The 17,505-nt window shown below is 47.0% G+C and overlaps 1 protein-coding gene across 1 annotated transcript in view; it reads left to right on the forward strand.

Annotated features, from left to right (window-relative positions):
- The window catches only part of PEPD (peptidase D), a 210,081-nt gene that overhangs the window by 178,995 nt on the left and 13,581 nt on the right, over positions 1-17,505 (forward strand). The window contains exons 13-14 of the mRNA XM_060788158.2: positions 13,916-14,100; positions 16,575-16,766. Coding sequence (XP_060644141.1) covers positions 13,916-14,100; positions 16,575-16,766 — 377 coding nt within the window. The remainder of the gene's footprint in view (positions 1-13,915; positions 14,101-16,574; positions 16,767-17,505) is intronic.

A 17,505-nucleotide genomic window follows, 5' to 3' on the forward strand; every position in this document is an offset into this window, starting at 1 on the left:
GGTCATTCCACAGATATATAAACCCTTTTCCCTAGTTCCAACAGACCTCACTACCTCTGAGGATGCTTGGAAACGTCAGGAGAGAATGCCTCCAGACCATGGCCATATAGCCCGAAAAAACCTACAACAACCCAACCTCACTACCTCTGAGGATGCTTGCCATAGATGCAGGCGAAACATCAGGAGAGAATGCCTCTAGGACATGGCCAAATAGCCCGAAAAAACCTACAACAACCCAATAATAATAATAATAATAATAATAATAATAATAATAATAATGGTAAAGGGCTTTTTCCCCCTGACATTAAGTCCATGCATGTCCAACTCTGGAAGGTGGTGCTTATTTCTAAGCCGAAGAGCTGGCGTTGTTCCTAGACACCTCCAAGGTCATGTGGCCTGCAGGACTGCATGGAACGCTGTTAGCTTCCTGCCGAAATGGTATCTATTGATCTACTCACATTTGCATGTTCTTACACTGCTAGGTTGGCAGAAGTTAGGGCTAACAGCAGGAGCTCACCCCACTCCCCAGATTCGAACTGACAACCTTTCGGTCATCAAGTTTAGCAGCTCAGTGGTTTAACCCACTGTGCCACTGGGAAGGGGGGCTTATATAGCAGTGTAGCTAAGATTGGTTCAATGCCATCGTTGGTGGGGTTTGTTGGGGTTCAGAATGCTCTTTGATTGTAGGTGAACTACAACTCCCAAACCGAAGGTCAATGCCCACCAAATACTTCCAGTATTTTCTGTTGGTCATGGGAGTTCTGTGTGCCAGGTTTGGTTCAGTTCCATTGTCAATGGAGTTCAGAATGCTCTTTGATTGTAGATGAACTACAAATCCCAGCAACTACAACCCCCAGATGTCGTCTATTTTTCCCAAACTCCACCAGTGTTCACATTTGGACATAATGAGTATTTGTGCCAAGTTTGGTCCAGATCCATCATTGTTTGAGTCCACAGTGCTCTCTGAGGGTGAAAATTGCTGGAAGAAAAATTAACCTTAAATATGCAGATGATACCACTTTGATGGCTGAAAGCGAGGAGGAGCTGAGGAGCCTTCTAATCAAGAGGGAAAGAAGAAAGTGCAAAAGCTAGGTTGCAGTTCAACATCACAAAAATCAAGTTTATGGCAACAAGAATGATTGACAACTGGGAAATAGAGGGAGAAAATGTGGAGGCAGCGACAGGGTTTGTGTCTCTAGGTGCAAAGATGAGTGCAGATGCAGACTGTGGCCAGGAAATCAGAAGACGCTTCCTTCTTGGGAGGAGAGCAATGTCCAGTCTCGATAAAATAGTGAAGAGCAGAGACATCACACTGGCAATAAAGATCCGCATAGTCAAAGCAATGGTATATTCCCCAGAGTCACCTACGGATGTGAGGGCTGGACCTTCGGGAAGGCTGAGCGAAGGAAGAGAGATGCTTTTGAACTTTGGTGCTGGAGGAAAGTGCTGAGAGTGCCTTGGACTGCGAGAAGATCCAACCAGTCCATCCTCCAGGAAAGAAAGCCCGACTAAAGCTCATTGGAGGGAAGGAGAGTAGAGGCCAAGATGAAGTCCTTTGGCCACATCATGAGAAGAAAGGAAAGCTTGGAGAAGACAATGATGCTGGGGGAAATGGAAGGAAAAAGGAAGAGGGGCCGACCAAGGGCAAGATGAATGGATAGCATCCTTGAAGTGACTGGATTGACCTTGAAGGAGCTGGGGGTGGTGACGGCTAACAGGGAGCTCTGCGTGGGCTGGTCCATGAGGTCACCTAGATAAGACAATGATGCTGGGGGAAATGGAAGGAAAAGGGAAGAGAGGCCGACCAAGAGCAAGATGGAGGGATGGCATCCTTGAAGTGACTGGATTGACCTTGGAGGAGCTGGGGGTGGTGACGATTGACAAGGAGCTCTGGCATGGGCTGGTCCATGAGGTCACCTAGAGAAGACAATGATGCTGGGGAAAAGGAAGGAAAAAGGAAGAGGGGCCGACCAAGGGCAAGGTGGAGGGATGGCATCCTTAGAGTGACTGGATTGACCCTGAAGGAGCTGGGGGTGGTGACGATCGACAAGGAGCTCTGCTGTTGGCTGGTCCATGAGGTCACCTAGGTAAGACAATGATGCTGGGGGAAATGGAAGGAAAAAGGAAGAGGGGCCGAACAAAGGGCAAGATGGATGGATGGCATCCTTGGAGTGACTGGATTGACCCTGAAGGAGCTGGGGGTGGTGACGATCGACAAGGAGCTCTGGCGTTGGCTGGTCCATGAGGTCACCTAGAGAAGACAATGATGCTGGGGGAAATGGAAGGAGAAGGGAAGATGGGCCGACCAAGGGCAAGATGGATGGGATCCTTGAAGTGAATGGATTGACCTTGAAGGAGCTGGGGGTGGTGACGGCCCACAGGGAGCTCTGGCGTATGCTCCCTGTGGGCCGTCACCACCCCCAGCTTCATGAGGTCACGAAGAGTCAAAAACAACTGAACGAATGAACAACAACAAATCGTATCCACAACTGTGCTCCTAGTTCTTATCCCAAGGACCAGGAATGGAGGGCAACCAGGGGAAAAGGAGGAACCTAATGGAGCCGGGGTTGGTGGCCCTTCCCCTGAGGGCAGAAGACCCACCCCGCCACCTTCCAGTTGTAATTAACGTCTTAATTTCCTCCCTGGTGCATCTCAATGCTCTGCTGCACTAAAGCCAACCTCTTTGCGCCATGAGTCGCATTGTCCTCCTCCTCGCGTTCCGATTAAGAGCTCTTTGTCTCGCTGTCCTCTCCTGGGAGCACGAGGGAGCCAGGAGCCAACTTGGCAACCTCAAGGAGTTGTCTTCTATTTCTTGACAACCTCAGATGCCCCCTTCCTCCCTTTCCCTGCTGAGCTGACATGGCATTCGGACTCGCCTGGAGCAAACGGAGATTGCAGGCCGACGGCTGTAAAAATACCAAGTGTGCAAGGCATGTCCAAGCATGTTTCACCCAATTGCAAGCAGAGAACTGGGCAAGGGGTGCATCTAAATCAGGCGTGGGCAAACTTGGGTCCTTCAAATGTTTTGAACTCCCAACTCCCACAATTCCTAATAGCTGGTACTTACTTAGGCGATCCCTCGTTGTCCGAGTAAAATTGTCCTCCAAGTTGGGTGGGTGGGTGACTGTGGAGCTCCATCCTTGACCTGTATATTTTCCCACTGCCTTCTGTCGGTTTCCAGATGGAAGGTGGTCCCAGTCGAGAACTGGACACAAACAATACTCTTCTTCTTAGGCGATCCCTCGTTATCTGAATAGGATTGTCTTCCTGCTGGTGGGTCCGTAGGTGACTCTGGAACCCTATTCTTGATCTCCATCTTCGGTTTCCAGATGGAAGGCGTTCCCAGTCAGGGTTGGTTTGGCGCTCCTTCCTCTTGGCACGTTTCTCTCTTTCGCCCTCCATTCGTGCCTCTTCAAATTCTGCAGCACCGCTGGTCACAGCTTACCTCCAGCTGGAACGCTTAAGGCCCAGGGCTCCCCAGTTGTCGGTGTCTATTCCAGAGTGTTTAAGGTTGGCTTTGAGCCCGTCTTTCAATCTCTTTTCCTGCCCACCAACATTCCATTTTCCGTTCTTGAGTTTGGAGTAGAGCAACTGCTTTGGGAGACGGTGGTCGGGCATCCGGACAACGTGGTCGGTCCATTCCGTTTTCCGTTCTTGAGTTCAGAGTAGAACAACTGTTTTGGAAGACATCCGGACAACGTGGAAGACATCCAGACAACGGTCGGGCATCCGGACAACGTGGCCGGTCCAGCGGACTTGATGGCAAAGGAGCATTGCTTCAGTGCTGGTGGTCTTTGCTTCTTCCAGCTTACTTACTTACTTAAGCGATCTCTCATTGGATGAGTAAGATGGTCTTCCATGATGGGTTTCCTTGTGGATTCGTAGGTGGCTGTGGATCTTCTCCCACAGTGAAGGCATTGGTTTCCAGGTGGAAGGCGGTCCCAGTTGGGGTTGGCTTGACGTGCCTTCATCTTGGCACATTTCTCTCTTTCACCCTCCATTCGTGCCTCTTCAAATTTCACAGCACTGCTGGTCACAGCTGACCTCCAGCTGGAGTGCTGAGGGGCCAGGGCTCCCCAGTTGTCAGTATCTATGCCAGAGTTTTTAAAGTTGGCTTTGAGCCTGTCTTTAAATCTCTTTTCTTGTCCTGCAACATTCCGTTTTCCGTTCTTGTGTTCGGAGTAGAGCAACTGCTTTGGGAGACGGTGGTCGGGCATGCGGACAACGTGGCCGGTCCAGTGGAGTTGATGGCAAAGGAGCATTGCTTCAATGATGGTGGTCTTTGGTTCTTCCAGTACGCTGACATTTGTCCGTTTGTCTTCCCAAGAAATTTGCAGGATTTTTCAGAGGCAGCGCTGATGGAATTGTATGTGACGTCTGTAGACAGTCCACGTTTCGCAGGTGTATAACAGGGTTGGGAGGACAATGGCTTGGTCTCCCTACGGATGTCACAGTCCTCAAACACTCTCTGCTTCATTCAGAAAAAAGCTGCACTTGCAGAGCTCAGGCAGTGCTGTATTTTGGTGTCAGTGTTGATTTTTGTGGAGAGCTGGCTAAAAAGGGAACGGAATGGTCCACATTTTCTGATATTACAGCATTAAGCTGTATTTCTGGCATTGGAGAGGGATTGGCTGGTGACTGCTAGAAGAGCACTTTGGTTTCCTCGATGTTCAATGACAGGCCGAGCTTCTCGTATGCTTCTGCAAAGGTGTTTAGAGAGGCTTGTAGGTCTTCTTCTGAATGCGCATATTGGAGTTCTATAATGGATGTTGTTGTGATCTTGGTTTTGGCTTTCAGTCTGCTAAGATTAAACAGCTTGCCATCTGTCTGATGGATGATTTCCACTCTGGTGGGAAGCTTCCCATCAACAAGGTGAAGTATCATAGTGATGAAGATGGAGAATAAGGTTGGGGCAATCATACATCCCCGTTTGACTCCTGATTCCACCTTAAATGGGTCACTTTGGGAGCCACAGCTGTCCAAGATTGTTGTCATCATGGAGGAGGAATTGTGGGAGTTGAAGTCCAAAACACCTGGAGGGCCCAAATTTGCTCGTGCCTGATCTAGAATGAATGCAGTCTGGCATGGCATGGCTACAGAGTCCTGGGAGTCATAGTTTTAGAAGTTGTAGAAGCCTACTCTGCCAAATTGGAGGGGTCAGCAGCCAGTTCAGCACCATCGGGCCATATCTGCCTTGGCAACCAATTCAGGCGTGAGCCAGCAGACGCCTCGTCAGCATCTGTCTGGAGTGACAGCGGTCCAAAGTCCAAGGGTTCTCTGTCCCGCTCTGCAAACCTGGCCTTCCAGGATCTCTTGGAAACTTTGAGAGGAGGGATGCCCTGGGGGGTTTCCGAAGAGTCTTCAATGGGAAAGGGGTGGGTGACAGGGTAGCCCAGCTATTTCAAAATAGTTTTGGATTGACGCCAGAGTAGTTGCATGCCTTGCAATGGTAGTCGAGGGTTAAGGATGCAAAGAGAGGCAGCTGCCCAGGAGTCTCACCTGGAGGGCCAAATATGCCCTTGCCTGGTTTAAGGGCTTGCAGGAAACGGCATGAGAAGCACTCGGTTTCCCCAGCTATGGGTTTTAGCAAATTGATCTATGAATTCCTGCTTGCTTTGCAAAATAAAGATAACGTTATGTCACAATGAAAAATGAAAAACTTTCTCGGGCCCAAGCCGTTCTTAAATCAAGAAATAGTTTTCTAAGATCTACAGAGACACTCGCTCTAACACCTCAGCAAGCGAGAGTCCAAAAGCGACAGGCTCAAACCCAGAACCTCAATCAATGGCTGATACCATATGAGAGACTCCCCCCTGGGCACATAGAGGATTGGGCGACTTGGAAGGCGCTGAACAGACTGTGCTCTGGCATCACGAGATGCAGAAATGGGGCCAAAAAGTGGAATCCACGACATGCGAGTGTGGAGAAGAGCAAAGCACAGACCACCTACTGCAATGCAACCTGAGCCCCGCCACATGCACATGCACCTTCTTATAGTAACACCAGAGGCACTCCAAGTGGCTAGATACTGGTCAAAGGACATTGAATAGAATGCCAAGTTTGCAAACTTTGTGTTTTGTTTGTTTGTTTGTTTTTAATGCAATACAACTGCTTGGTTCGCTCCTGATAGAGTCTAGGCCAGTGTTTCTCAACCTGGGGGTTGGGACCCCTGGAGGGGTCGCGAAGGGGTGTCAGAGGGGTCGCCAAAGACCATCAGAAAACATTGTTTTTTGTTGGTCATGGGGTCTCTGTGTGGGAAGTTTGGCCGAATTCTATCATTGTTGGGGTTCAGAACGCTCCTTGATTGTAGGTGAACTATAAATCAAGTACAACTCCCAAATCTCAAGGTCTGTTTTCCCAAAACCTCATGAGTGTTCACATTTGGGCATATGGAGTATCCGTGCCAAGTTTGGTCCAGATCCATCATTGTTGGAGTCTAGAGTGCTCTCTAGATATAGGTGAACTACTTACTTACTTACTTACTTACTTACCTAGGCGATCCCTCGTTGGACGAGTAAGATGGCCTTCCTTGATGACTATTTTTGTGGGTTTGTAGGTGGCTGTGGAGCCCTATTCTTGACCCGCATCTTCTCCCACAGTGAAGGCATTGGTTTCCAGGTGGAAGGCGGTCCCGGTCGGGGTTGGCTTGACGCGCCTTCCTCCTGGCACGTTTCTTTCTTTCACCCTCCACTCGTGCCTCTTCGAATTCTGCAGCACTGCTGGTCACAGCTGACCTCCAGCTGGAGCGCTCAAGAGCCAGGGCTTCCCAGTTCTCAGTGTCTATGCCAGAGTTTTTAAGGTTGGCTTTGAGGCCATCTTTAAATCTCTTTTCCTGCCCACCAACGTTCCGTTTTCCATTCTTAAGTTCAGAGTAGAGCAACTGCTGTGGGAGATGGTGGTCAGGCATCCGGACAACGTGGCCAGTCCAGCGGAGTTGATGGCAGAGGACCATCGCTTCAATGCTGGTGGTCTTTGCTTCTTCCAGCACGCTGACGTTTGTCCACTTGTCTTCCCAAGATATTTGCAGGATTTTCCGGAGGCAGCGCTGATGGAATCGTTCCAGGAGTTGCATGTGATGTCTGTAGACAGTCCACGTTTCACAGGCATAGAGCAGGATTGGGAGGACAATAACTTTATAGACAAGCACCTTGGTATCCCTACGGATGTCCTGGTCCTCAAACTTTAACTCCCAAACTCAAGGTCAATCCCCACCAAACCCTTCCAGTATTTTGTGTTTGTCATGGGAGTTCTGTGTGCCAACTTTGGTTCAATTCCATTGTTGGTGGGGGTCAGAATGCTCTTTGTTTACAGGTTAGCTATAAATCCCAGCAACTAAAGCTCCCAAATAGCAAAATCAATCCCCCTGCCAACCCCACCAGTATTCAAATTTGGGCATACCGGGTATTTGTACCAAATTTGCTCCAGTGAATGAAAATACATCCTGCAGATCATTATTTACATGGCGATTCATAATGTGAGGGTTATGGTTGGGGGTCACCACAACATGAGGAACTGTATTAAGGGGTCGCGGCATTAGGAAGGATGAGAAACACTGGTCTAGGCACCCTCCCCAGCGCAAAGAGTCAGGGCGTGTTGAACAACAAATGCAATCCATGACTCCAATGGGGAAGGGGAGGAAGGGGGCTCCCATAGGCACCCCATCAAATGCCCACCCTGCCATCCCCAGAGCCAGCCTTCTTGCAGGAGCGTTTTCCCCAAGGCTGCCTCTCCGCCAGAAATCCCACCAGCCACGTTGCAAACCAGCAAAACACTTTCCTTGTGTCTTTTGGGTGAAAGCAGGGGAGGTTTTCAAGGGGGCTGGAGATGATTTCAGTCATTAAATCTGCACGGCGCCTTCACTGCATGCAAAAATCATGAGGTGCGCTCTCCTATCTTTTGGATCCTCTCTTTCAAACGATGAGCCTTTGGGGGAAAGAGGAGTGAGTAGGCTGACATCTCTCGGAGCATCCTAAATTAATGCGTCTCCGCACACCTTTCATGAAGTTTCCATAACCCGTGGGAGGCAAGGAGGCAGGTCCTCGTCCTGGGGCGGCTTTGGGGGAGTTGCTTTGGTCTCCCTTCAAACCAGAGGAAGCCACTTCGGGCCTCGAAGGGAGAGACTAATGAGGTGGATGCCAATTCCTGCCAGTTGGGGAGAAATCCGTTAGAAGCTCAGTTTGGCAGAGTTTCTCGGTTGGATAAGGCGGTTCTGTCATTGTCGTGTGCCTTGAAGGCAACCCTAAGGTCAACCTATGTGTTTGCAAGGCAAGTTTTGTTCAGAAGAGGTTTGCCATGGCCTTCCTCGGAGACTGAGAGTGTGCAACTTGCCGAAGGTCAGCTTAAGAGTTTTTCCCAAGGCCACTGGAGCAAGGGCAAAGTCCATCATGCCTAAAACTGGCAGTCGTGAGACCGCTTCCAAAAGAGGCATCTCTTGATTCGTCAATGTTGAATTGGGTGAGATCATCCGGAGTTTCGGGGTACGGTGTCACCTGTACGCAGATGATGTCCAACTCTGTCACTCCTTCCCACCTGCTACTAAGGAGGCTGTCCAGGTCCTGAACCGGTGCTTGGCCGCTGTGACGGTCTGGATGAGGGCGAACAAATTGAAGTTGAATCCAGACAAGACAGAGGTACTCCTGGTCAGTCGCAAGGCCGAACAGGGTATAGGGTTACAGCCTCTGTTGGACGGGGTCGCACTCCCTCTGAAGACACAGGTTCGCAGCTTGGGTGTGATCCTGGATTCGTCGCTGAGCCTGGAGCCCCAGGTCTCAGCGGTGACCAGGGGAGCATTTGCACAGCTCAGGCTCGTGCGCCAGCTGCGCCTGTACCTTGGGAAGTCTGACTTGGCCACGGTAGTCCACGCTCTTGTCACACCCCGCCTAGACTACTGCAACGCTCTCTACGTGGGGCTGCCCCTGAAGACGGCCCGGAAGCTGCAATTAGTCCAACGCGCGGCAGCCATGATTCTAACAGGAGCGGAGCGCAGGGAGCATACAACCCCCCTGTTGCACCAGCTCCACTGGCTGCCGATTTGCTACCGGGCCCAATTCAAGGTGTTGGTATTGGCCTATAAAGCCCTAAACGGTTCCGGCCCAAGATACCTATCCGACCACATCTCGGCCTATGAACCCACCCGGACTTTGAGATTTTCCGGGGAGGCCCTGCTCTCGATCCCGCCAGCCTCTCAAGCACGGCTGGCGGGGACGAGAGATAGGGCCTTCTTGGTGGTGGCTCCTCGGCTGTGGAGCGCCCTTCCTGTAGACGTTAGGCTGGCACCATCTCTCATGACATTCCGTAGAAAGCTGAAGACCTGGATGTTTGTGCAGGCGTTTGAGTAATTCAGTGCAATTGTGGCAATTTGAACATAGGAACGGAACAATGGACGACGAATTTGGATCACGCTTGGATGATGAGGCGATTGTGATAACTGTGTATTGATGATGGTTTATTAGTTATTAAGGGAAATGTGTAATTTAACTGTTATTGTATATTAATTACTGCTGTTTTTATTGTCGTTGCTGTTTGGAAACCGCTGTGAGTCGCCCTCGGGCTTGAGATACAGCGGTATACAAGAATAGTAAATAAATAAATAAATAAACAACTATCAGCCAATCTCAAATCTCCCTTTCTTGGGCAAGGTTCTGGAGTGATGGCTTTGGTCACCTTGGTGGATGACCTCCACAGGGAACTTGACAGGGGGAGTGTGACCTCGTTGGTTCTCTTGGACATCTCAGCGGCTTTTGATACCATCAACCATGGTATCCTTCTGGGATGGCTCTCTGGAATGGGTCGTGGGAGTACTGCATTGCAGTGGCTCCGGTCCTTTCCAGAGAGTCGAACTCAGTTGGTGAAGCTGGGAGATACCTTCTCGGACTCATGGCCTTTGACCTGTGGGGTCCCACAAGGTTCTATTCTTTCCCCCATGCTCTTTAATATCTACATGAAACAGTTGGGCAAGGTCATCCAGAGTTTTGGAGTTGGGTGCCATCTCTATGCAGATGACACGCAACTCTACTACTCCTTTCCACCAAAATCCAAGGAAGCCCCTCGGGTCCTGGACCAGTGCCTGGCCACTCTGATGGGCTGGATGAGGGCCAACAGGTTGAAATTGAATCCTAACAAGACAGAGGTCCTCCAGATCAGTCACTCGGCCGAATGAGGTATAGGGTGGCAACCTGTGTTTGACGGGGTTACACTCCCCTTGGAGACACAGGCCCGCAGTTTGGGGGTCCTACTGGACTCAGTGCTGACGCTTGATGCTCAGGTGTCAGCGGTGGCCGGGAGGGCCTTTGCACAGTTACATCCCGTATAGACTACTGCAGTGCTCTCTACGTGGGGTTGCCTTTGAAGACTGCTCAGAAGCTTCAAATGGTCCAGTGTTCGGCAGCCAGGTAGCTAACAGGAGCGGCACTCAGGGAGCATACTGCTTCTCTGTTGTGCCAGCTCCACTGGCTGCCAGTCTGCTACCGGGCACAATTCAAAGTGCTGGCGTTAGCGTATAAAGCCCTAAACGGTTCTGGCCCGACTTACCTCTCCGAACGCATCTCCTCCTATGAACCGGCTAGGACACTAAGATCATCCGGGGAGGCCCTGCTCTCTATCCCGTCTGCATCACAGGCGTGGTTGGTGGGGACGAGAGACAGGGCCTTCTTAGTGGTGGCCCCTCGGCTGTGGAACGCCCTGCCTGCAGATATCAGATCAGTGGTATATAAATAAAGTAAATAAAATAAAATAAAACTTGTGCGCCAGCTGCGATCGTACCTCAAGAAGTCTGACTTGATCATGGTGGTCCACACCTTAGTTACCTCAAAATTAGACTGCTGTAATGCACTCTAAGTAGGGCTGCCCTTGAAGACGTTTCGGAAACTACAGCTGGTGCAAAGGTCGGCGGCCAGATTGTTAACTGGAGCAAGTTACAGGGAGCAGTCAACCCCCCTGTTTAAACTGCTCCACTGGCTGCCGATAAGTTTCCAGTCCCAATTCAAGGTGCAGATTATCACCTATAAAGCTCTAAACCAGTGGTTCTCAACCTTGCTAATGCCGTGACCCCTTAAGACGGTTCCTCATGTTGTGGTGACCCCCAAGCATGAAATGATTTTTGTTACTACTTCATAACTGTAATTTACTACTGTTATGAATCGTCATGTAAATATCTGATATGCACCAAAGTCAACATCGACACCGAAATACAACACCGCCTGAGCTCTGCGAGTGCAGCATTTTTCCAAATGAAGCAGAGAGAGTTTGAGGACCGGAACATCAATTGGGAGACCAAGGTGCTTGTTTATAAAGCTATTGTCCTCCCAACCCTGCTATACGCCTGCAAAACGTGGACAGTCTATAGACATCACATGCAACTCCTGGAATGATTCCATCAGCGCTGCCTCTGAAAAATACTGCAGATCTCTTGGGAAGACAAGCGGACAAATGTCAGCATGCTGGAAGAAGCAAAACCCACCAGCATTGAAGCGATGGTCCTCCGCCATCAACTCTGCTGTCCGGATGCCCGACCCCATCTCCCAAAGCAGTTGGTCTACTCCAAACTCAAGAACAGAAAACGGAATGTTGGTGGACAGGAAAAAAGATGTAAAGATGGGCTGAAAGCCAACCTTAAAAACTGAGGCATTGACACTGAGAAGTGGGAAGCCCTGGGCCTTGAGCGCTCCAGCTGGAGGTCAGCTGTGACCAGCAGTGCTGCAGAATTTGAAGAGGCACGAATGGAGGGTGAAAGAGAGAAACATGCCAAGAGGAAGGTGCATCAAGCCAACCCCGACCGGGACCGCCTTCCACCTGGAAACAATGCCCTCACTGTGGGAGAAGATGCGGGTCAAGAAGAGGGCTCCACAGTTGCTACGCTCCTACTAGTACACTGATCTTGGAAGACTATCCTACTTGGGCAATGAAAGATCGCCTAAGTAAGTAAGGGTTTCTGATAGTTGGATGCCCATAGTTTGAGAATGCCTGAACTAGATGATTCAGGGCCTGTGTCCTTATCAACGACTCCTTCATTTCTGTGGGTCCGCATAGTGTTGACTCCATGTGCATCATCTGGCCTCCTTCCCTTGAGAGGTCCCTCCAGGCTGGTTTCAGTTGGCAACGAGGCTCCTTGAGCCGCTGGTATTTGGGTAAGATGCTAATGTCCAACAGATGTGGTGCCTACGCTCTGTGCACAGAGCTGGCTCGTCCCTTTTGCCCCTGGCCTTTCTCCCACTGACAAGTGGGGCAGGGGCTTCTTTTGGCGCAGCTCCCTTCTGCAGCTTTCAACACATTCCTTCCCAAAATAAAAGCGGCCCCTCTCTTCCACCAAAATGCTCTTAAATGGAGAGCGTCTCTTGGATTTCAGGCTCTGCTGACACTCGAGCCTCAAGTCTGCCAAAACTGGACTCAAGTGACGATAATCAACCTTAGTCCCAGTTACCTTTGCTCAGCCAATGACTTGCTGAGGATGACTCAAGGGACCGCGGAGGGAGGTAAAGCTGAAGTTGGCTTTTGAAAAGCCCTCTGCATGAATTAAGCCTGTGCGCCCATGCTAAACAAAGATGCAGCATGGTCATTCGTTGAAATAAATGACTTTTGCAGCATATTTTTTAAAAGTCGTATGCCAGAAAGGTACCCAGAACCGTCTTGTGTCCAAATTTTGTGTCAATTCACCCAGTAGTTTTTGAGTTTTGTTAATCCCACAAACAAACATTGCATTTTTATGTATATACTAGCCGTCCCTTGCCACACGTTGCTGTGGCCCAGTCTGTGTATATGTATTTTGTATGTTTACATTCTGTGTATATGTGAGAGCCGTTCAGCAGTGGAACTCTCTGCCCCGGAGTGTGGTGGAGGCTCCTTCTTTGGAAGCTTTTAAACAGGGGCTGGATGGCCATCTGTCAGGGGTGATTTGAATGCAATATTCCTGCTTCTTGGCAGAATGGGGTTGGACTGGATGATGGCCCATGAGGTCTCTTCCAACTCTTTGATTCTTTGATTCTATGTGTGTTATACAGATATGTGTATAAGTGTATATTTGTGTATATATGTGTGTTTGTGTATATATTTGGTTTTGTGGATGTGTTGTAATGTATTTTTTTGTTTTTTGCTTTTTAAGTCTCTTCTACTGTGTTTTCCAGTGTTTTTATGAGTGATGGTCACTTGTTGGCCTGATAGATGTCTTGTGTCCGAATTTGGTGTCATTTCATCCAATTTGGTGAAATGACACCAAATTGAGTTATGTTAATCCCACAAACGAACATTACATTTTTATTTATATAGATGACTAGCTGTCCCCTGCCACGTGTTGCTGTGGCCCTCATGGCGGTTTCTGTGTGGGTGGTTTGGCCCAATTCTATCATTGGTGGGGTTCAGGATGCTCTGTGATTGTAGGTGAACTATAAATCCCAGCAACTACAACTCCCAAATGACAAAATCAAATTTTTTTGAGTGAAGGACATATATTGGGTTCTTAGGTGTCTTGTGTCCCAAATTTGGTGTCAATTCTTCCAGTGGTTTTTGAGTTCTGTTAATCCCACAAACGAACATTACATTTTTATTTATATAGATATATATATAGATCTATCTAAAGTTAAGTGAGATTCCATCTGAACTTTTGGAGGAAATTCCTGATCTTGAGAACTCTCTGCTTTGGAGTCTGGTGGAAGCTTTTAAATAGTGGCTGGATGGCCATCTGTCAGGGGTGCTTTGATTGTGCTTTTCCAACTGTATAATTCTATGAAACTTCCTGCTCGAGATGGAACAGGATGAATTTCATCTTTAGCAAAAACCAAATAGAATCCCAAATGTTTGGCTCACGTTATCCTTAATCAGAGATCCCGAATCCTTCTATCCTTGGGAAGCGTGCTGTTGTTGGGTTTGCTTTGCAAAGGCCGTTCTCATTCGCCAACTGACCGCCTGCTTCCTCCGCTCCCAGGGGTGGCCTGGCCCGACATGCACCGTCTGGCCGACCGCGTCCATCTGGAAGAGCTCACCCGGATCGGGATCCTCCGGGGAGACGTGGACGACATGGTGAAGGTTCATCTGGGCGCGGTGTTCATGCCCCACGGCCTGGGGCACCTCCTGGGGATCGACGTCCACGACGTGGGAGGCTACCCAGAGGTCAGTCTGGCCCAGGCGCCCACCAGTTGCTTTTTTGGGATCACCAAATGGAAGCTCTGAAAAAAGGGAGGAAGGGTGGCTGGAAAAGATAGCTCCGACTGTCCAATCACTCTGTGACAAAATTTGCAAAATGTTCTGTTCCTGGTTTGAAAGTGTAATTTCCTGTTTACTTCTGCAGAACTTACTTTGAAAGTCATCGTTCTACTCCAGAAACTTGGTTTTTGTGGCTGCCACATACTAGGTTGGATTGGTTGAGGCTCTAGGATTGGCATGGGCAAACTTGGGCCCTCCAGGTGTCTTGGACTCCAACTCCCACCATTCCTAACAGCCTCACGCCCCTTCCTTTCCCCTCTTCGCCACTTAAGGTCTTGGGCCTCCGTGAGATTAGGACTTTGCAGATAAGATTAGTATCTATAATATTATACACTATATAATATTATTAATATTATAATATTATATATATATATATATATTATATTATATTATATATATTATATTTATATATTTTTTATATAATAATATTATATAGTGTATAATATACACACAGATAAGATTAGTATCTATAATATTACTAATATAATAAATATAAATAATATTTTATTAGTAATATTATACACTATATAATATTATTAATATTATTATAATATTATATATATATAATATATATATATATATATTAATATAATATTATATATTATATAATAATATAACATTTATATTATATTATATTATATTATATTTATATATTATATTACATATAATAATAATATTATATAGTGTATAATATTACTAATAATATTACAATATCATGGTATAGTACAATATAGTAATATATATATATATATATATATATACACACACGCACACACACATATATATACACACACATACACACTTTGCAGATAGGATTAGTATCTATAATATTACTAATATAATATATAATATTATTAATATTATTATAATATTATATGTTTGTATATATATTAAAATAATATTATATAATATATTATAATATATATTATATTAATGTTATATTATATTATATATATTATATTATATATATAATAATATTATATAGTGTATAATATTACTAATAATATTACAATATGTGTGTGTATATATATATATACACACACACATACATACACACTTTGCAGATAAGATTAGTATCTATAATATTACTAATATAATGTATAATATTATATTAGTAATATTATATAGTATAATATAATATATTAATATAATATTATATAATATATATAATATTATATAATATATATAATATTATAATATAATATTATATATATTATATATATTATATATATTATATTATATATATAATAATATTATATAGTGTATAATATCACATAATATTACAATACAATGGTATAGTACAATATAGTAATATATATACACACATATATACACACACACACACATACACAATATATTGTATGTATATATATCTTGTAAGCCGCTCTGAGTCCCCTTCGGGTTGAGAAGGGCGGCATCTAAATGTCGTAAATAAATAAATAATAATAAATAATTCTTCAGACAATCATTCCAAATAGGAGTCCCCGGTTACGCAATGAGATAACCCTTGTGCCGGCAGGACCGCTGACCAAAAGGTCGGCGGTTCAAATCCAGGAAGCAGGGTGAGCTCCTGTCTGTCAGCTCCAGCTTCTCTATCCTGACACAGGGAGAAAAAATTCCACATTAGAGATGGAGGTCTCTATTGAGAAACCCGAGGGTAGGGAATTAAATGATAATTGCAGGCACAGAGTTCCAACATTTTGGAAAGAAATGAGACTCCGGAATTGGCGGTTCAAATCCGGGAAGCAGGGTGAGCTCCCATCTGTCAGCTCCAGCTTCTCATGTAGGGACATGAGAGAAGCCTCCCACAAGATGGTAAAACATCCGAGCAATGTCCCCTGGGCAACGTCCTTGCAGACGGCCAATACTCTCACATCAGAAGCGACTTGCAGTTTCTCAAGTCGCTCCTGACACGACTATATATATATATAATTAGGTTGGCAGAAGCTGAGGCTGACAGTGGGAGCTCACCCCGCTCTCCAGATTCAAACCGCCAACCTTTCGGTCAGCAAGTTCAGCAGCTCAGCAGTTTAACCTGCTGCAACATTGGTGAAATAAGCAGGGTGTAAATAAAAATGGTTGCTGTTGGTTAGAAAGTCCTAGTCCTAGCATCAAACAGAGAAGGTCTTCTCCTCAAGGCTTGCACATTTCTTGGGGCTGCCCTCTTCAAACCTTGGTCTTCCAGGTGTTTTGGACTCCAGTTTCCAGCATCCTCCACTAGAAAGGAATTCTGGAAGCTGAAGTTCAAAAACACCTGGAGGATCAAAGCTTGGGAAACGTCCACCTTGGATGGAGAATGGATGTTCTTCAGAGGAGCATCTGCTGCCAGAGGTTGAGTGTGAACCTCCAAAGCCATCTCTGACCGCTTGGTTCTCTCACAGGGAGTGGAGCGCATTGACCTGCCGGGCCTCCGGAGCCTGCGCACGGCCCGTGTCCTGATCCCGGGCATGGTCTTGACCATCGAGCCGGGCATCTACTTCATTGACCACCTCTTGGACCAGGCCCTGGCAGACCCGGCTCAGGCCTGCTTCCTCAACAACGACGTCCTTGCACGCTTCCGAGGCTTTGGTGGGGTGAGTAAATGTTCCTCAGCAACACTGAAACATGCCTTTTCACCACAGGATCGGGTTTTAGGTTAGAGATAGCAAGAGAGTTGCAAACTGGGGCATTCGCTGTCATCTATTCCTACCACGTATCGCAGGTCAACCCAGGGAAGACTTCAAAGTGACCATCCATGGACCAGCAGAGACCCAAGACCTGGGTGCTATGCAAATATGCTTCCTGGTCCACCGTAATAGATAACAACAATGTAAAAGCATGTTGTTGTGAGTTTTCCGGGCTATCTGGCCATGTTCCAGAAGCATTCTCTCCTGACGTTTCACCCACATCTCTGGCAGCCATCCACAGAAGTTGTGAGGTCTGTTGGAAACTAGGAAAATGGGGTTTACATATTTGTGGAATAATGTCCAGGGTGGGAGAAAGAACTCTTGTCTGAGGTAGGTGTGAATGCTGCAATTGGCCACCTTTATGAGCATTGAATGGCCTTGCAGCTTCAAAGCCTGTCTGCATTTTGGGTCATCAGTTGATTTTTCGATCCTGGCCTTAATGGCCTTTGTTCTGATGGCTTGCTCCTAGGCTGCAAGAATCAGACCTGTCTCCTTCTTCAGGGTTATTATTATTATTATTATTATTATTATTATTATTATTAGAAACACAAGAAGGTGAGTCCACAACAGACACTCTGCTGGCTGTTGAATTGGATCACACGTCGGACACTTCCCAAGTGTCTAGGACTGTGTGATGTATCGGAGA

The sequence above is a fragment of the Anolis sagrei genome, chromosome 8 (genome assembly GCF_037176765.1).
Source record: "Anolis sagrei isolate rAnoSag1 chromosome 8, rAnoSag1.mat, whole genome shotgun sequence".
NCBI classification, from domain to species: Eukaryota; Metazoa; Chordata; class Lepidosauria; order Squamata; family Dactyloidae; genus Anolis; species Anolis sagrei.